General features: G+C 37.0%; 1 protein-coding gene across 4 annotated transcripts; it reads right to left on the bottom strand.

The window, feature by feature from the left end:
* Positions 1–1,773: 1,773 nt before the first annotated feature.
* JKAMP (JNK1/MAPK8 associated membrane protein) lies at positions 1,774–21,163 on the bottom strand. 4 transcript variants are annotated; one of them, XM_024731484.1, is made up of 7 exons: positions 21,064–21,137; positions 18,947–19,070; positions 18,225–18,379; positions 12,613–12,819; positions 9,148–9,329; positions 5,572–5,648; positions 1,774–3,717 (listed from the first exon to the last, which is right to left on the bottom strand). In XM_024731484.1, exons 3-7 carry the CDS (start codon positions 18,284–18,286, stop codon positions 3,499–3,501), a joined length of 747 nt encoding a protein of 248 aa, XP_024587252.1. In that variant the 5' UTR covers positions 18,287–18,379; positions 18,947–19,070; positions 21,064–21,137; the 3' UTR covers positions 1,774–3,498. The 4 variants fall into 4 exon arrangements, with proteins under 4 accessions (XP_024587252.1, XP_024587250.1, XP_024587251.1 ...); XM_024731482.1 differs by having other exon boundaries at positions 2,723–3,717; positions 18,947–19,038; positions 21,064–21,163; XM_024731483.1 differs by having other exon boundaries at positions 2,826–3,717; positions 18,947–19,020; positions 21,064–21,135.
* Between the last annotated feature and the right edge of the window lie 54 nt (positions 21,164–21,217).

Raw genomic sequence — 21,217 nt, forward strand, 5'->3', positions numbered from 1 at the left:
GTGGGGTATGAGAGCTATGAGAGAACCTTAGAGGGAGAGAGACTTGACCTAGTTAAGGAATCGGGAGAGGTCTCTGGGGAACTGGAAATGGAGCTGAGACGTAAAGGAGGATTTCTGGATTCCCTTACTCCACTTGTTTCTGCTCCTAGAGCACTGGCACCACATGGGCTTTGGAGGAAGGTGGACCTGGGATCAAATCTCAGCTCTGCTTCTTACAGGTTATTTAACTTCCACTCTTCAGTTGCCCTGGTTAAATATGAATGCTAACTAACAGGAATAATAAATAATGCCTCAGACACAAATTAGGCACTGAGATCCCTGAAATCTTCTGCCCTCCTGAGGAGATAAAAGTCACCCTGGCTCCTTGAATTACTTGAACATCTCTGAGGCACCTCTCAGCTCTTGGATATTTCGCGTTGAAAGTATTCTGTCACTGATGGACTTCTAGAGAAGCCCTTGATCTCTTCCAGCTTAACAGCCCTCTCCTGCCCTCTTCTGGCCACAATGTGTCACTGTGGCCCTGCAGGTCCTGGTGCTCTCCTTCAGGGTCACCGCACTATCTGTATTAGCATACTGAATACCTTTGAGCCCTGTACTAGAGCACATGCCCAGTTACTGAGTCGAACAAAACCAGTCCCTGAAACTGGTCATACACTGTGAGAAGCAGACAAGTGAAGAGATGATTAGAATATGGTGGATTCCTTCTAGTGAGTGGCTATGGAGGGTAAAGAGGCACCTCTCAATCTTTGGGGGCGTTGGGAATATACAGGGATGTCTTCCTGAAGGAGCAGCTGACGTAAGCTGGCCAGGAACAGTAATAGCGTGGCTGAGTGGAGATCTGCTGGGGGTACCAGTTGGCAAGAGTGGGGGATAGGCTTGGCCGAATGTGAAATGCCAGACTTCATCCTGAAAACTAAAATCGTTACTTTTTGCTTTAACGTTCTTTCTTGTAAATTAAAGGTAAATAAGTTAATTCTTGGTGTATACCTAAACCAAATAGTAACTGTGTACAGATTATTTGTAAAGAAGTATTAAAAATAATTGTTTTAAAATTCCAAAAATCCCTGAATATTATACCATGTACTATAACTTAGGTTACAGATAAACACTTTGTGTGCTAATCAAATATTTTAACTTGATATGTGCTCTACAGAAGACATTTTTAGGCCAAGAGATATTTTTAAAGATCAAAAAATTCGTGTAACTCTCTGTTAAAGTTCTCTTTTTGTTATTGTGATGAAAAGGACTTGATATAATCTGTTTTGATCATTTAATTCTGGAAAAGAACCTAATTATTGAAGCAGAATCAAAATTTCAGTATGAAATACTTAAAAAAATCATTCCCTCAGAAATTTTCAAAGGATCTCTTCGAAAAATTAAGATCTGAACTAGGAAGAGAGTTTAGGCCATGGTTTTCAAACATTAGAGTCACCTGGAGGAAGTTTTAAAAATCCCTCTGCTCAGCCAGACCGATTCACCCTGAATCTCTGGGGTGAGACCCCAGTGTGTTTTTAGACCTCTCTCCAGCTGGCTCCATTGGGCAGCCAAGTCTTGAAAACTATCGGTTTGAGACAAATATATAACAATGTAATTGTTATATATTTATCAGTTGACCCAAATTAAGAAAATATTTTAACTTTTATATTACCTATCCAGTGCTAGTTAGCAAAGTAATTACTATACACTGTAGCAGCCAGAGTAGTAATACAGTACAAGGATCTAAAACAAAACAAAGCCGAGCTAGAAAAAGGGTTGTTTTTGTGTATTTTTAATGACCATTTTAACAAGTTATTTAGTAACATTAGGAACCACAGTTGCTATGAATTGTTCTAGTCTTGTTCTTAAGGAAGCAAATTAAAAATGCAAATATGTATTATTTCCGAAATTCTTTGCATTTGAGGACTTGTAATCATATGACTTGCACAATTTCTCCTTTTGCATACACACTTTTCTGCTAGAAGAGGACATTGGAGAGGAAAATAATTATTAAAATGACTCCAAATGTACTGCGACAAAAAGATAGCCCTGGTAATCAGATGCATGATCCCTCAGCACCATCCCCTACCCCACCCCTGCCCATTATACAATCGTCCAATTGAGGATTCTTGGGGCAATTTAAAATTGTAACTACATAAACCTATATAAGATACATACAGACTTTTTACATTTTATTTATTCCTACAGAAAATAAGAAGAAACAGAGTCCTATCAAAAGAATACGTCTCCCAGTGGTTGAATGTACTATGAAAAAAAATCAACAAAGAAAAACTAACAAAATAACTTAAAGTATACAACTGCTGTGAATTTCAAAGGTACGAAACTACAGAAAAAGTGAGTGCATTTTCTTTTATATTTTTCAACTGTCAATGGAAGTCTTAAAAGTTTGAGATTTAACAAACTCACGCAACCCTCGCCAAGGAGCAGAAAAAGGAAATAACCTTCTAAAAATACAAATGGATAAACATGGTCAGATTATTAAGTGCAAAAATCTTATGTTGCTCCCAATCATGAGCCTCCTGAAGACTTCAGAGCATAAAAATCACAGCACACGTGTTACCAGCCAACCACAGGGAAACTTTGTGTACTGTATATATTCTGTATTTTGTTACGTCTAGGAAGCCAGCAATTGAGATACCACCATGTGACAAAAATTGTGTCTCAGGATTCATAAAATATGGCACGTGCATATATCCTTCCAAAATGAGATATGGGGGAAGGAAGTATATTTATTCATTTGGGAAAGAGACACTAATCTTACTACTTAACATTTTGAATTATTTCCACAGTTAGTGTGGCAAATACAATGAAATGCCAGATATTTGAGATTTTTTTTGTAGTTAAGCATTTTATTATCATTTTTCTTTACAGGAACAGGAATAACCTGAAGATGTCTTCAACCAAACTACCTAAAACAAAAGACCTCTTATATAAATTAGGCTCTAGTTTTGTAATAGATCAAAATACTGTATTGGTGAAAATAAATAGATAACAGAAAACAACACACTTGATTTCCATGTTTGCTATCAGACCCCACAAATACGTTTGACTTTATAATTCAGTATACTTGAAACACTGAAACACAACAGGCATGCACAAGTATGCCAATGCTAAGGATTCCAGATGATACTTGTTACAGTTTTTCTTAATAAAAGTGGGAACAACACATTGCTAGGTACACAGAAACATGATTTTGCACAAAAGAGCTAAACTGTTGCAAGAGGCAAGTGCTTCCTAATAGGTTTCTAGTGTAATATAACCGTGTGCTCTAAGTGTATGGTGTGTTCTACTACATAATGGAGAATTATGGGATTTTGTATTTTCCATCAAACCACAAAATCTGTTAAGTCAAAAAAAGAAAACAAGCAACGACCCCTCCCATAACATTAGGTGTACTGACAATCATATTCCCATGTATGACAGAAGAGTACTAATACATTTTTTTCTTTCTTTACTTCCTTTTATTAAGAACACTTCTTAGGGTTTTTTGGCATTTTACATTCAGTGTCCATTGGCTCCTTCTGAGAGTATCCGTGAAGGTTCGGTAAATTTTGCGGTGAACAAGTAAAAAAGGGCTGGTGTGGGTACCAGTGCCAAAAGGGGTAGATCTTGCTCGAGTTTATCCACTCTGGAAATGGAGATTATTCCATAGGCATGAAGTAACCAGTGGCTGAAGAGAACAATGAGTCTTTTCTTTCTGACCAGAAGATCATAGCAGTTCTACATAATTTTATAAAAGAAAGAAAAGAGAAATACAGATTATTGGGCTGAATTGGCTAGGTAAGTTATTACATTTTACTGTAAAACATATTATTGTCACACAAAATCATAACCTCAGAATCACAGGGACCTAAGAAATCACCCAGTCTTGCTACTACACTTCACAGATGAGGAAACTGAGGCTTCCTACATTCAGCACTCAGCGGCAGCACCAAGACGGGAGCCCACGTCTCTAAGTTCTGGGCTACACTACCATTCGACCCTGGAAACACTACTGCTTCTTCTGAAAGATCTGAACTGGAAGGGGAACGCCACTTTATGTGCCTTCTTCCTGCCCTGATCCACAGCAGCTGAGTCTACCAGTGCGAAGGAGGAGGTACATACACCCAACTTCCTTAACTCCAGCATTCCTAGAGTCTGCTGCCTGGATACTTAGAAGGGAGCAGAAATGACATGTGACTACTCTGATTTCCCTTGTATCTTTAATACTGCTCTACAATATACAGAAATTGGAAGGACCAAATTATTATAAAAGTAATATCTAAATGTGCTAATGAACACACACTAAAATGTAATTTGCAACTGGTTACTTAGCAGCCTTCCCTCATTAAATGCTCATCGGCTCACCTAGAGCTTGACTGTCTTTTCCTGACTTGAATCCCTATTTCAGATTCATGTACAGAGTGCTAACTGAAGTACATGAATGTTTTATATATGGGGGATTCCCAGCAGCAGAGAAACAAATATGATTCAAGCTAATCGAACTTTCCATAGTAACTATGGATAATAAACAAAAATTCAAAACATTCATTTTATTCAAATAGCCAATCATTCCCCCCCCCACATTTCCCTAGAGTTGATAAAAGTGCCAAAACTAATTTGCTTATCTTTAATTATACTGCAAAGTTGATTAAAGATTACCAAGGAGAAATGGGAGTAGAACACAAACGGAAGCATCTGAAAAATCACCGTAAAAATACTGTCTAGTTCCTCTACTGCTAGTCTGCCTAAGTCACTATGATTTCTTTCTCATTCTTTCACTCATGTAACAGAAACAGGAGCTTCAAGAGCAACCACTCCAAAATAGTTAACAACTTTCTCTGGGGTGAACTTTTTTATGTTAAGAATTATAAGAGAGCACATATCAACTGTAGTGGGCGGTTGAAAACAGTGCATAGGCACTAGATTAGCAAGCACAGGATGGAAGAGTACTAAGACATGTTACACTTTTATTCCTTTAGAGTTTACTCTCTAAGGGTTCTAACAGTGGCCTTCCACTGAAATATTAAAAAGTAAGAGGCACAAAAAGGATATCTCAAGATAGGAACAGCATCGGAACTAATGTGAGCGTTAATAACATTTCCAAATCACCAAAGTATTACAGATATTAGAGGGCAAAAGTAGACATCCGTAATCAAGAAAATAAAATTAGGGACAAAACATAGAAGGGTATGGAATGTACACTGTAATTACTGACGACTGTTAGTGTTTACTGCAAAAAAAAAAAAAAAGGCTAGAATTAGTTCTATATAAAATAAAGCATTTTTATGTTTCCTTCAAAATAGTGTTAATAAGGTTCAACATTTCAATAATTATACATTTTCTATGTGGATAAACGATGTGAAATGAGTTTTTTCTCTAACATGCCGGAGTTAAGCCTGACTACTTCACTAATTTCCCAAGCAAATATTGTCTAGTATACAACTTTTCATGAACTCATGAGCCAAAAGCCACTGAGTGGCATCGTTTAGCCAAGGTCAGCTGTAACATATCATATGCACTATTCTCCTATTCAGTTGTCAAATCTATAAAAAAAAAAAAAAAGTCTTTAACAAAGGAAAAAAGATGTCCTACCTCTATTTCGGAAGCCGACATGTACACAGCCAGAGTAACCAAAGATAATACTAATATAATGTATGGGAAGGCATAGTCTGAAAGACAAACATTGGTATTATGCTGAAAATTAAATTTTCTGAATAAACCATCAAAAAATTCAAACAGTATAATTCTTTCCATAGACAAAAACCTTCTCAACCAGTCTTGGGAGAGAGTGAAGCCCTAATGCTCTAAGGCAGGGGTCAGCAAACTTTTTCTGTAAAGGGCCAGATAGTGAGTACTTTTGGCTTCGTGGGCCACGCAGTTTATGTCTCGGTCACCTAAGTCCGCAGTTGTAGTGGGAAAGCAGCCAGATCATACAGAAAATGGATGTGTCTGTGTTCCAGTAAAACTTACTTTATAAGTTTGTAAGCTATAACTTATTTATAAGTTATTCAGACAATAAAATTCAAATTTCATATAATTGTCACACGTCAAGAAATATTACTCTTCTTTTGATTTTTTTCCCCAACAGTTAAAAAATGTAAAACTATCATTGGCCCAGCTTTGAAGACCCCTGCCTGAAGGCTTCCACTGCTGTAGAGAATTAACTTCTCTCCTATGCGTCTCGCATGATACTAGTTATGTATCAAACTTGGGAGAACTGGCAAAATAATTACTCAATTTTCTGTGTTTTGTGGTCCAGATGGGGAACTTCAGTTGAGAAAGGCTATATATAAGAGTAATTCAGCTTTAATTAAAAGGTCATATACCAATAAACCTCAAAGGCTAAATGGATCATTCAGTGCTCTTAATGTCAAATTTCTAGACAGTTCTACTTCAAATACAGTACAGTAAAATAATACTTTAAGTGAAATTTTTTTCTTAAAAATACCACCTCTTAAAATGTTCTAAATTTATAGCTCACTAAAACAAATGGACAAATTGAGAAAGATACCTTGAATTATTTTTATACAATTATTTTAAAACGATTAACTTCAGTTACTAAAACTATTAATCATTCTACGATACAATGCAGTGGAACCTATCTGGAACATTTTCAAATGTTAATTAAGGATATGGCAGCCCGAATCTCTGAATTATCTATGCAGGTCTGATTCCAATTACTAAATAACTGACAATGATTAGGTCCTAACCAGCCATTCAAAAGAATCCCAATTAACTTATAAATAGCTAAACAATGTTGCTAATGATAGTAAGAACTGGTAGAGAAAGAACTGGTAGTAAAAAGGAGAAAGAGGAAATTTCCAACAAGCCCCAAACTTGTGGGGAGTAGAGGGAGGTTCTGGGCTCAAAGCAGGATTTAGAGTGATTCTTACTCTAGGGTCTAAAACAATGTAATATTTTGAGCAACTAGGTCTGGCTGGGGGTAGTGCCTGGAAATCTTCATTTTAGTTCTGCTGGTGGTTCAGAGGAAGATCACACTTAAAAACTGGCTTCAATAATACTTCCAAGCAGGTAAAAGCTTGTCACTGACATCTTCCTAATTACTCCAGTGTCTCTCTCCCTAGACCCTGGTATCTTGAGCTACCAGAAGCCTCTTGGTGCTCTACTTTGCTCAGACTTGCTATATTCCCTTGTCATGGACTAAATGTTTGTGACCCCCACCCCCCAAATTCTTATGTTGAAATCCTAACACTCAAAGTGATGCTGTTAGTAGGTGGAGGGGCCTTTGGGGTGGATTAGGTCATGAGGGTGGAGCCCTCATGAATGGGATTCGTGCCCTTATAAAAGAAACCTCAAAGACCTCTTCCCTCTTCTGCTATGTGAGGACACTGAAAGAAGACAGCCATCAATGAACCAAGAAATGAGTCCTCACCAGACTCCAAATCTGCTGGTGCCTTTTTTCAACACCATAAAATTATGAGTTGGTATGATACCCTCTGTGACTAATCTCAGCTGATTGCACAAGTTTATACTTAGTGCAAATAAACAATAACTCCTTGATCCTCCTATGAATGTGCTTTGAGTGGAGGCTTGTTAACAAAATGATCCAAAGACTTTCAGTGTGGGAAAAGGCATTTTCCATATAGGCAGCTACAACATAGAAAGTAACACTGTCTGGCAGTCTCCTTAGGTTAACTTTCCAAACCTTTCCCTGCTTTCCACAGCTTTTCCCTTTTCCCCATTTCATAACCAAGAGGTTCTATACAATAGTACCAGTGGCAGTCTAGGACACAGGGATTTGAGGGCTGGCAACGCTTAAATCTTTAAGCCTAGTCAGCTCTCCCAAGCTTGTCTAGGATAAATGACTACCTGTGCTCTTTTGAATATTCCATGAATACCTAAAACTGAATTCACTTCTCACCAACCTATTTGCTTATTCTAACATTCATTATTCATACATTCACTAGTTACTAAGTCAGAAAGCTCCTTTATCGTATTCTCCTCCCATTTCCTCAACCCCTATATTTAATTAGTTACCTAGCTTAGTTAATTCTGTCTTTGAAATAGTTCTTCTTTCACAATGTTTCTCTGCTTTAGGTCAGACAGTCAGGCCCGGCTTATGGCTGTTATCTCTTAACTGATCCCCCAGGTTCTCTTCCCTGCCAATCCATCTTCCACACTGCTACCAAGTTATCTTTCTAAAATGCAAATCTAGTCATGTCACTCTTCCTCCTGAAATCCTTTTAAGAGCAGGTCTCTAGTCCCTAGAGCAAGAATAGCAACCTCAAATGCCTACAGAGGTCATCCAGGAGAATGACTGAAGTGGGCCAAGTCTAAGAAAATAGGAAACGGTAGGAGCTAGGAAAAACTAGATTTTCAAACACTCTGCAGGCCAAAAGAAACAATACATCTGTAAAACCAGAATATGAGGGATAACAGACTCCTGACTAGTCTCCAATTTCTTCTTCCCGTGGCCTTATCCTCAGCTCTACCCTCCTAACTTTGAATCAAATTCATTACTAAGCTACATTACTTGCACAGTGATGCCATCTTGCCCAGTTCCTTCAGGCCAGAAGCTTGCCCCCTGCACCCAGGCAGGCTCCATATAAAGATGGTATCCAACATCCTTGCAATGTTCAACATCACACGTTCAAAAAGTCCCTATGTTCTCTCAGCTACTTATAGCTTTCCTAGTAGTATATGAGCTCTTTAACACCAACTTTCTCTCATTCTTCTTTCGAGTCACAGATCAGTCTAAATGGTTGCTGAATAAATGAATGGATATATTAAAAATATATATTGAGGATTTTTTACTATATCTAAAAGTCTTTCATAAAGGAATTTAGAAAACTAAGACTTAATGGTAAACAGTATATATTATCATGAGTAATTTCCATCTATTACATGTAAAAACCATCTATTATATCAAGAGTAATTTCCATCTATTATATGTTTTTTAATTTATACTCAGGTTTTAAAAATCTTCCTATTGACGTTGTGAGCTTCAAATACAAAGTATTCTCTAAACAGAAATCAGTTTTGATAAAGAATGATGATATGTTTTAGCAAAAATATATACTATGGTTTATTTTCAAGAATAAAAAACAGAAACCAAACTACAGAAAAAGGTCCACAATTATACTCTGAGAAAATATTGTTTATCACATATAGTAAATATATTTCATGGACTTTACCCAACAAACTTACATAAAAGGCCTCCACCAACTGCCTGAAGCACGGTTAAAATTGGGAAGAAGTAAAGTGCAGCATAAATACTTTTAAATCGATCAGATTTCCCTAACCCACAGGCAATCTTCTTTACCAGAAGAGGTCGGAGCAGCATCATTAATACCAAGCAGAATGCATAATAGATAAATACAATGGTGTATCTGGAAAATAAAATAAAAAATTATAACATCAAAAATATGTTTTAAAATGTATTTTTATCATTGATCATTTTAAAATCAAAGATCCTGAAAAAGGTTTAAAAAGTCTATCCATCGAATATTCAGATTGGTGGAGGGTTCACCAAAAAGACTCTCATAATACCACTGCAAAGTGTATGCTGAGTCCTTTCCGGTAGACAGTTTGGAAATGTGTATCAAAAATCCTAAAATGTTTATATCCTTTAATTCAAAAATTGTACTTGTAGAAATTTATCAAAGGGAAAAAATCGGGTATACACAAAAACCTGATGAACAAGCATTTTTATTGAATCACACAATAAAGAAAACTCAGGAAGAAAATAAATATTCAACAATAGGAAGTTGGTTAAATTTTAGAGTACATTTATGCTGGAATACTATGCAGACATTAAAAATCCAGTGATGAAAGAAATGTTAACAACAAAAGCAACTGTGCCTCATACATTAAGTGACAAGAACAGGCTACAAAACGGCATGTGCATAGAATAACCTTAATATTCTTTAAAAAAGAATAAAAAAATAAAAATAAAAAGTGCAGCTGGAAAGACATTTTTAGCAGTGATCATCTTAAGAAATGGAATTACGGATTATTTTATTTGGGGTATGCCTTTTCTGTTTTCCAAATATCCTATAATGTAATTTTTACAACCAGAAAAAAAGTTGCAAAAAGATCTCTATCAGCAGACTATAGTTTCTAACTCCTTATTGTGAATATTTATATTTCTATGCACATAGTTCTAACTTCCTTTCCATGAGGATTTTCAAATTATTTTTTTTACTATCTTATACACAAACCCTCTCCCTTGCAGGGGGGAGTCAAGGGAAGCACGGGAGTTGTTTCAAATAACTGACCACATGCCTCTTCTCCACACAGCTTAATGATACCGGGTCGCTGTGCTCTCATGATGCTTTTAGGTCCAGCACTGTACCGTACTGCATTATTTCAAGCCTCTCTTCTTGGATGATGAGTTTTGTCTTCTTAGGCTACCTCTTACCAATATCAAAACAAAATAAAATCTGTCTATTCCTTCAGCTTGTAGTTCCTTAAGAGCTCCAAAAAGACTATTATTTTAATCAGAAGGAAACCATCATGTGCTACCTGTCCTAAAGAACGAGGAAACTAGCTTTTGGAAGGAGATACCTGTTTCCTGCCCCTGCTCTCCACCAGAAGACCTCACCCTCTACCTCCCCGCCCCCATCCATGCCCCTCATATGCACATAGGATAAATCTGACAAGCTAAAGCTAAGTTTTGTTACAACAGTAATTACTGCTCATTGTCAATAACTCAGAGTTTTAGTAAACATTACCTTTTGCAGTAAGTTTCTAATGATAGAAGCTTGCATGTTTTTCCATATCTTATCTAATTAATTTCCCCTCGAAACTATAATTATCAGTAAAAGTATTCTGATATTTTTCAATTTGTAAGGAATTTATATATACCAATGGAGAAGATATCCTCCACTAGTCAATGTAATAGTGTTCCAAAGGTTTCTGTTAATATTGCGCCATTACTTTTTGTTGACTTACAAAAGAAAAAAATCATTGACTTTGGTAGTCCTACAGCTTTCAGAAATGTTTAGCCCCAGTCTAGCCACATATGTAAGTTTAAATGGTTATGTAAAGTAACATGTATGAATTCAAATGCTAGTATTATAAAATCTTCTCATACTTTTAATAAAACATTGTTTTGTATAATTAGTAAAACAAGGCAGACAGTCCATTCCACAGTGACTATTGGTAAAGCTGCTAAGAAAAAAAAAATACCTACTTAATTCAAAGATGGTGAACAGATGGAAAATGTCCTAATCAATGAAGTTGTGTGATGAGTCTGACTGAGTGCTGTGACAAGGCTCTGAGGCTACACCCAACTCAGCAGGACAAGTGCTGTAATAAATTAGAAGTGGCTGTTATGACTGCAGAATGAGGGCTGCGAGTACCTATTTGCCATCTCTGTTCTCATATTTTTTGACTCTCCTACTACAGGATTTACAGATGTTATAAAAAACACTATAGATGTGAAGAGCAGTAAATCAGTCTGATTTTGTTTTAAATAAGATGGTTATACATCTTATTTAAATATAATATCTGATTCAGTAATTAACTTCTCTATATAGGACCAGGTTAAGTTCTGCAAGTCCCCAGGACAATATGTGACAAGAGAATAATCAAAGCTGAGGGTTATAGCTCTATGAAATCAACAAAGAAGATAGTATCAGTCTTTTAGATACAATTTATATATATAACTATGTCTGGTTGTCTCTGTATATAAATAATTTGCAGGACTTAAAAGGTAGGCAAGTGGAAAAGATTTTTATAGCTCTATATTTGGATCTCGTTTTTTGTTTTGTTGTTGCTTTTTTTTTCTACTTTTTTTTTGGATCTCGTTTTTTGCAAAGTATCTTTTTACATACGTGCATGTTTGTTTTTGATACTTAGTACTATTAAGAATTGCACAAAAAGTATGATTTTGTTGAGCATATTACATAATGGTAACTTGCTACAACTATGAGAATACAAATACTAGACTCTTCTATTATACATTTACTGAGAAAAACACATCAGAATGAACACTAATTCACAGAAATTCTAAAAACGTAGGCCAGTGTAATATTATACAGAATCTTATGAATTTGATATTTAAAAAAAAAAAAAAAAAAAAATAAAACAAAACCCAAATCTTATGAATTTGATATTTAAAAAAAAAAAAAAAAGAACATGAAGCCAAGCACTCTAATAATAATGCCAGCTACTTCTACGTGCTTCCTGTATGTAAGGCATTTATTTAAGTCAACTTACAAGGTATCATTATTCCCATTTTTACCAACAGGAAAGCCGAGGTTAAGAGGCTCTTAACATGTTCAAGTTAACAGCTGACAGACCTGGGATTCAAACTCAAGCCTGTTTTTAGCTCCAAAGCCTATACTACTTCCTGTATGTCAGATATTGCTTCTCTGTTGTATAAGAAAAAGGTTTTCCTTGTAATTCCCTTTTTAAGAAACAGATATAGCTTATTTTAGAAGTGCTCAGACATACTTCAACATCAACACAAAAATAGTTTCACTTCTATTACACTAAGATGTATTTCTATTTCCTCTTCTCAGACTATGTATCACGTAAAAGAAGGAAATCATTTCTGTATATCTCCCCCAGTGCCTAGGAGCCATTTCGCAAGGCTCAATCTGCTTACGTGAATGAAATCTATCATCACTTTTAAAAGAATGATCCCACGTCTAAATAAATACTTACAGTGGGTAGACAGCTTCATGAGTACAGTGCACTGTGGTAACATAATCTGGACTTGGGTTGTAAAGCATGGTGTACCAATCAGAAAGCATCAATACCCGACATGAATGGATATAAAGCACACCGACTGGATCGCTCACAAGTAAGGTGGTGATAGCTGCCATAGTGCATTCAAATAATGCAGTGACGTGTTGGAAAAGGGCACTGGAACTAGTAAAACAAAAGAAGCACAATCACCAGAAAATTCTCAGCATGTTAAGTGGCTTTTAATAAAACCTGTGTATGCTTCAAAATATGTATTCTAAAAAGAAGTTTTAACTGATAAATCCTGAAACAAAAAAATCTTCTAAATAGGTAAGTAAAGCCAAGCACATATGAAAACTACTTGAGAAGGATTTAACCTTGTTTACTAAAAAGGGATAAATACTCATCCCAGATAACACTGTGCCAATATTGTCTAAATGTGTAGAAGAGCAGAAATTAGATCTACCTTTATCTTCAGTAACTCGCCAAATTATTAAAAATGTCTTGAAGTTATCTATGCATCATTTTCAATTATCTTAAACATTAAAAGTACATAAAAGATTATATGTAATACATATTAGTTATAAAATATAATAAACAATGTAAGCTCACCACCTAACCCAATAACTAAAACATTAACAACTCGTATCTACCTGTTCCTCCCCATTCCACATTCCTGTCTCTCCCCTAGAAATAACCATTATACTAAATGTTCTTTATCAGTTATTCTAAACAGTTTTTATTCCAACTGTATTTATACTTCAAAAACCACTATTTAGTTTTGCTTATTTTTCAACATGATAAAGTGAGGTAAGCTTTCTGAGATTTTTCTTTCCACTCAAAATTACATTTCCAAGATTCATTCATGGTTTTGCTTATAGCTGAAGTTCAGTCGTTTTCATTGCTGTATAATATTCCATTGTGTGATCTTTCCATTATTTATCCATTCTGCTTCATTAGTAAAATGTGTTGCAAATGTCTTCCTCTCAGTTTGTGGGTTGAATTTTCATTTTCTTTGTGATGTCTTTTTATGAATAGATGTTTTAAATTTTAATATAGTTGCCTTTATCAATTTTTAAATTTCTGGTTAGCAGATTCTCACACTAAGAAAAATATTATCCTATACTTTCTTCTAAAAGTTTTAAGGTTTTGCTTTTCATGTTTCAATCTTTAACTCAGAAGAGATTTCTGTGTCTAAGTTAGTATATAACTTTAGCTTTTCCCATTTGGATATCCAACTGTCCCAGCAGCAGCATTTTCTTGAATAGTTACTCTGTTCTCCCCACTAAGCTGCCATGCCACTTCTGCCATATAAAGTCTCCTATATAACCGGCCTGTTTCTAGGTTCTCTATTTTGTTCCTGGGGTCCATTTATCTATCTCTGAGACAACAGAATATGACAATAATTCTTGATATTACATACATTCTTTTACTTTTTCAGTGGTCTTGGTCATTCTTGGGCCTTTGAACTTCCATATAAATTAGAGAATTAGCTTGTCAAGTTCCACAGTATAAATCCAATGTAGCTTAGCTACCTTGGTCTTGGCTACCTCACAGTACTGTGATTCTGTAAATGAAATATAGGGAGGTAATTGATTTTATATACTTAGCTTACAGCCAGCCTCTTCACTAAACTCTCATTATTTATGATTGCTTCTCTATAGATGCTTTTGAGTTTTCGATTTGAACAATGTTTCAGTTACCTATCACTGCACAGCAAACTACCCTAAAACTCAATGGCTTGAAACAACCACCAGTGATTATTTCTCACTGTTCTGTGGTTTGACTGGGCTCATCTGAAAGAATGAAAAACAAATTCACAGAATTGCTTCCTAGGAAGCAAAACACATCCCAAGCAGAATAAATAAAAAGAAATTCACATTATAATTAAGCTGAAGAATACCAAAGATAAAAGAGCAGCTGGTCAGCAGCCCCCATGTGCTCACAGCTGACAGCCAGCACCTACTCCAGCATACGAGTTACTCATTTTGAACACCACAGCCCAGTCCAGCCTCTAGGTGGGTGCATCCCAACCCAACATCACGTGGAACAGAAAGGACTACCCAGTTGCTATTGGCAGTTAACCTCTGGCCACCCTCCCAACCCTACTGCCTGGTTTGTCACTCTGGCCCCAGCTCAGGGTGGGTTTGCTTGTTTTCTGTAAAAGAGTTCTCGGAGATCCCCCCTTATTCCTGTGAGGCCAGCAATGTCTTAAACAGTATGTCTCTTCCAGACTTTAGTTATTTCATGCAGGAGGGTGACCTGGAGCTCCTAATTAGCCCATGGTGTTGGAAGCAGAACTCCTGTGCCATTTTACACAGATGAAGACACAAAATATGTAAGTAAATGTGTACACTTTCATATTATATAATCCAATCTTTTGCTTCCCTACAGAATTCATATTTTTAGAGGCAAAATCCCAACCTCATTATTTCTTGCCATGACTTTAGCAACCTTTTTACTGGCTTCCTCTTCTCATCATGCTCCCTTTCAATCCATCTGCAGTCAACTACGTAATCTTTACAAAATGGAATCTGCTTTTAAAACTCCTCTTATTAAACTACCTCAGTGGATCCCATCTGCCTTTCAGGAAAAATACTTCCTGCCAGCCTTACCTCCCACACCTCCTGCCCTTACGAAATTACTTTGTTTCCTCACTGCTCCATTCATCTCAGCATGCTTCATGCTCCACCTGAAAACACGTCACCTACCTGGCAAATGGTGTATCCTTCAAGATCAGCTCTGGGGTTGTCCCCCAGGTCTTAGGAGTATTTCCTAAGACTCCCCCAGCCCCAAACCTCTTTATATCTTGGTCTCATTTAGTCCCTATTTCTCATAGCACCCTCAGCTCTCATTTCTTGGTTATGCTGTGCTCTTTCTTGGCTCTAGACTTTTGCACATCTTTTTCCTATTGTCTGACTCTTTCCTCAATTCCTCTCTCAAAAACTACTCATTTTTCAAAGTTCAACTTAAAGTCAGTTTTTTCTGTGACACCACCCTATTTTGAGAGGACAGAACTGACTTCTTCCCTCTTTAAGCTAGCCTTAAACCTCTGTACACACCTCTCCTATAGACCCTCACATACACTGTGATGGTTTGTCTACCTCATCCCTGGACTGTGAGCACCCACATCTTCATCATCTCTGAATCCCACAACCTAGCACAGCACCTGGCACATTGCAAACATCCCTAAAGACTGTTGCATGAATACATCTGGAAAGCTATAAATTACATAAAAACAAATTACAGAAGAAGCGCAGCTTCTGGCTTCATTACATAAAAACATGTAAGTTCTGCCTATCTCTGCCCTGGCCTCAAAGAAAAACAAATTTAATACTAAACTTTGGGGAAAGCAAGCAGGCCAGAAAGGGAAGTTCTGACTAGTGTCTAGCCCATGCATTCTCAATGGGCACTTTTTATATATAAAGCACATGTATACATACACTATATAAACCAATAAACAATATATCTGCAATATTAAAATTTTATGGGTAGGTGGAATTGGGGGAAAAAAGGTATCTAAAACGCTTCTTTAAGGAGGAAAGAATGAAAAAAATGTCGAGAAACATGAATCTAGCCTCAGACAGCTAGGCCTCTGCTTCCTTGATTTTAAGTGCAATGTCTCAGGAAAATGCAAGAGATAGTCCTTGTCTTCCTTGCTACCAATTTCCTAGGCAAAGCATAGATATGCAACCTCCTTTTTAAACCCACCTCCTTTCCTGCCTAAGCACTGATCACACCTCTGCTTTACCCCCAAACCAAGGCTCTACCCTCTGCTCTAAAATTCTCTCTCAAAACATATCTGATGTTTTAGTTCAAATGCATTTGGTGAGGTACATCCATTAAACCCACCTCTTCTCCACTCTGGGCTGAGAAGTTCCAAATGAGCAGTTATTCTATTTTAGCTCTGTTAATCACATCTCTTTTCTAGCCCTCATCTCTCATCATTCTATAACAGAAATTAAAAGCAGGATGAAAGCTGCTTTAAAAAAATTTTTTAATAGAGTCTTCTGAAAAAGTAATGAATGCTCTTCCAACGTAAATAATCACTGTGGACTTATTAGGTAGATCCAGAAAAGTACTGATTCTACTTCCACCTGACCTTCTCTTCACTTCCGTTCCTACCACTGGCCATCACTATTTCTTGGACAACAGCTTTCTAATATGTCTCACCACTAATCTGCCCTCCACAGAAGTTATCTTCCTAAAACATCCATCCAAGATGCTGTTTCTCTAAACCCAAACCTTCACCAATAAATCATTCACTCGGCAAATACTAAGTGAGTATCTACCATGTGCCAGCGGCTGTGCTGGTCTCTGGAGATTTCATAGAGAACAACAGCGATGGCCACTGCCCTCATGGAGCCTATGGTCAGGGGTGGGAAATAACATTAAATGAGGAGACAAACATAACTACAGATTGTGTTGACTGCTAAATACAAAGCAAAAACAACAACAAAATGAGAGTGCTATTAAAAAAGAAAAATAACGGGTACAGACCTACATTAGATTGGGTCAGGGGAGGCCTCTCCGAGTAGGTGTAATTTAACCTGAGATCTGAAGGAAGAAAAGGCAGCTAGGTAAAAAGTTGCAGGGAGAAGAGAGTATTTCAGGTAGAGAAGAGTTTGGGGAAAGGGACAGGACTTAAAGCAGGAAAGATGCTGAGATGTCAGAGGAACCAACAGCCAGGATGGCTGAAATGTACTACAGTAGAATATGGTTCCTCATTCCCAGTGGGATGAGGTTCACAACATCACCAAGAACTTTCACATTCTGGCCTCAATCCCCTTTCCCACCTTCCTTTATCACCTTTCTCTCATATGCAATCCACACTTTGAACACCCAACTACTTCCATTCCCACTCACAAGAGATCACGTTTCATACCTCCCCGCCAGTGTTCATGCTGTTGCCTCTGCCTAAAACGTTCCTTTTTTGAAGTGTTTCGGATGCCACCAGGCACAATTTATCTCTTCCATTCTTTGTGATTCCAGAGCATTTTGTTTATAAAGCTTTTATATACTTTTTGTTATATACTTTTAAGACTGATTTGTATTATAATTAGTTATGTATACATTTGTCTTCTCTACAAGAGTATGACTATAAACCACATCAGTTATTTTTGTATCTCCTTCCCTGATCTTTTCAACATAAAACACAATGCTCAGTAAATTTTTTGGATTTGTTTTAGTATGAGTTTTCATAATTAGCTTGCAGCTATAGCATTTTAACTACATTATACTAGATTACTAGTATTAAGTTGCAAAGTATTTGTTTTAGAACAATAAACAGTTTGTAATCATAGCCACGTCTTTGTAGAAAACCAATGAAGATAATTAAGAAATAAAAATATAACTAAAATACTCCCTCAGCATCACTCAGAGTGAAACAGACAAAGGATATTTCCCTTAATATTTACTGAGGCATGCCCTAGCATTAAGTTTCCTTGCCACAGTCAAAAGTAATCAGAAGATAAAGGAAAAACAAGTTTGCCACTTTTACAAAAACAGAAGTATAATTACTTGATAAGGTCTTCTAAATGATAGCTATTCCAACATCAGTCCACCCAGATACATTCATAGAAAGTGCTAACCTCTTTTTCCCTGAGTACCATTCAATGAAGAACCAATGTAAAACAAGAGGAAGCATAGCCATAAATCCAAGATAGAGCCAATCATAAAGTTCTGGAGACTCTGTGCAAGGCTGACAATACTTCTGTGCATTTGTTCTCTGTCCTCTTGGACACACCTATGATATATAAGAACAGTATTTTATATACAGTTATTATCCTAGAACATTAACACCTCCAAAAAATCATTCACTAAGACGTCACATTTCAGTTTAAACATCTGTTTACATGTGTATCTTTTAAAAATAAAAGATAAAGCGTAAGTAAAATAAAAAGCAATCTACATTGCATTTGCTATACCTGTATAAGGTTATTAAAGGACTCTATTAAGTTACTAAAATAGTTGACTAATATTACACGAAAAACCTAGTTATTAACACCATATAAAAATTGCAGAGAAATGCTCTGGAGTTGTAATGCTAAATTATTGTCCAAATCACTTTTCTATATTAATAAAAAGTAATTAGAAATTATTATAAAACTATCAAATTAGAAAACTTAGTAACTGTGACCGTCAAGATGTATTATAGATATATAATCAATATGACAACACAAATAAGGATTTTATTAATGCCTCCATATTCTTTTACAAGTTGAATACATTGAAGAAGTTATTCTACATGTGACAAGATTTCAGAAGCAAAAAGATTTTACAAATGAAATAACATACAAATGTTAAGACTTACCCCACATTCTCCATATATTTCAGTTGAGCCATTTTTAAATAACAGGGTCTTCCCACAATACAGTCCAAGGCATGCTGGTTGAATATCGACAGCTTTTTAAAAACAAATGCCAGTATAGTAACATCTTTTGTGATTATAAAAAATAAGGTAATAAGAGCTGAAACATTTGGCAGAAATATCTCAACACACTTTCAATTAAAAAATATGTATTAGACAAAAGTCTTGATACATTTATTTAAACGTTTCCTTTTACACTGTGACATTTACTGAATATAACTAATAAAAATTAGTTATATTTTTATTTCTTAATTTCTTTTACACTGTTCCATGACATTACATGGAACCTTATTGCTAATACTGTTCCTTAAGATTAAGGTCCTCAACCAGCAGAGCGGACTTTAAGCCCACAACTCAAAGCCTAACCTGGTACATCTCCAGTGGCTCTAACCAGCCATTCCCCTTGATTAGATGGTCTAGCCTTTTGAATTTCCTTTTTTTTTTTTTTTAACTAGAGGACTAAGAGAGGATTTGCCCAGTCAGGACATTAAGTGCGAACATACACACAAAATCTATTATCACCTTCCTTCATGACAGAACACCCTTTAATACCAGAAAAGCAGAGAGGACATAAGTTCAGAATAAAGGGAAGGTCTTTAAAGTAAATACATTCACCTTACAAGAAGCTTGTAAATTATCCTAACTTTGGTCATTTTTGTAGAGGACAAGTGAAGATTTCATCAAGGCTGTCACTGGGCCTCTGACCAATACTTAGGAACCACTGCATTAGAATCAACCCTCTGATCTCAAGGCTTGGACGACATAAAAAGCAGCTCTTTTTAACCAAAAAACTCAGGGCCTACAGATTGTCTTTGACCTCATCTACAGGGAGAAACTATCGAACTAGTTTTTTTCATCAGTGACATCTGATTCCCTTCAATCATTGACTCATTCCTTCAGTAAACATGCATTAAGTGTCTGATTCCACTGGTGAAGGGCCCCTAAAGATTCACGGAGGAACATGACAGAGTCCCTACCCTCAAAGAACCTACAGCCTTGTGTGGAATAAATCCAAAACAACTGTGGCCAAATGTGAATTAACTTGGGAAATTATGCATTCTATGGCTATTCTTGAACAATCATTTCCCAAATGCTTCATGAATTCACAATCTAGAGACTGCCTGATCCACAATACTCTTTCTTCTTTCAAATTCAAGTAGACTTTTTTCTTTCTCCTTGTGCTTAAGAGAAAAATAGAAATGGCGCTGACTAAAATGCCTCAAGTTTAATATTTTCACTTTTATCAAATTTCTGACTTTTTAAAAAACCCATGGGCTTCTTTACCTTACTTGGCACTTATTTTTAAACCAGTTGTAATCACAATGTTCTAAACTAATAGACGGAAACGAGTTGTTTCAGATTTTTTGAGAAGGCAGAAGGTAAAGAATTGGAAACCTTCTATACCGGTTTTGCGTCTAGCAGATGCATAGTAAATACATTTGAGTGTAAATATTCTAAAATTTCTCAAAATCCAAGGCCTGAAAACCGGTATGATAAACTGAACGCAACAGCTTACCGTCGACCAAAAACACCCTAGCTCCCACTGCACGCTCACTTTCCCCTTTGATTTCCTTTAGTAAAGGAGGTCTAGATTTTTTGCTTTTTTGCAACCGTCATGCCCCTTTGTGAAAGGCCCCCCAAACTTAACGTTTGATGCTGAAGCAGGACACAACCGTTAAGCAGCAATTAGCTTCTGCTTCCTTTCCTGTTTTCCTGCACTTACGCCCGCGCTTTAAATTGTCAAGTCAACTCTCAGGAATGTTAAACAAAGGGACCGAAACAAAGGGACTGAGGTGACATTCTGAACAAACAACAAAGGCCTGTCCTTTTCCCCCAGTACGCAGCCGGCGTCCCCTCTGCAGTCGGTCTCCTCGCTGCAGCTTGTCTGGAGCAGAGACTACCCCTATCCCACCTCGGCCCGGCCAAGAGCTGCTGGGAGCAAGGGACAAGGATTTGCCGCTATCCAGAGGCCACCCGCTGTGGCCAAGCCCAGAGCTGGGAGCGTAGGGAAGAAGCAGAGACTAGGATAAATGCTTCCCGGGACCTCGGCAATCACTCACCCATCGGCAGCTTGTAGGTTTCCTTGGAGAGGTTCCTGGATCAGCCGACCCGGCCGCAGCGCCCGGACATCCGGGCCAAAGCCGCCTCGACGGCTCCGCCTCCTGGTAACCCGGGCGACCGCCCCGAAGCCCCGCCCCGCCTCGGGCTTCCGGG

This window comes from Neophocaena asiaeorientalis, unplaced genomic scaffold (assembly GCF_003031525.2).
Source record: "Neophocaena asiaeorientalis asiaeorientalis breed wild unplaced genomic scaffold, Neophocaena_asiaeorientalis_V1.1 scaffold603, whole genome shotgun sequence".
NCBI classification, from domain to species: Eukaryota; Metazoa; Chordata; class Mammalia; order Artiodactyla; family Phocoenidae; genus Neophocaena; species Neophocaena asiaeorientalis.

Excerpts from the sequence above, each read along its gene's own strand:
- JKAMP (XM_024731482.1), bottom strand. Across the intron at positions 18,380-18,946 it reads AAATATATGGAGAATGTGGG|GTGTGTCCAAGAGGACAGAG; the intron begins GTAAGTCTTAAC and ends TATATATCATAG. Across the intron at positions 3,718-5,571 it reads TGTCGGCTTCCGAAATAGAG|AACTGCTATGATCTTCTGGT; the intron begins GTAGGACATCTT and ends AAAATTATGTAG.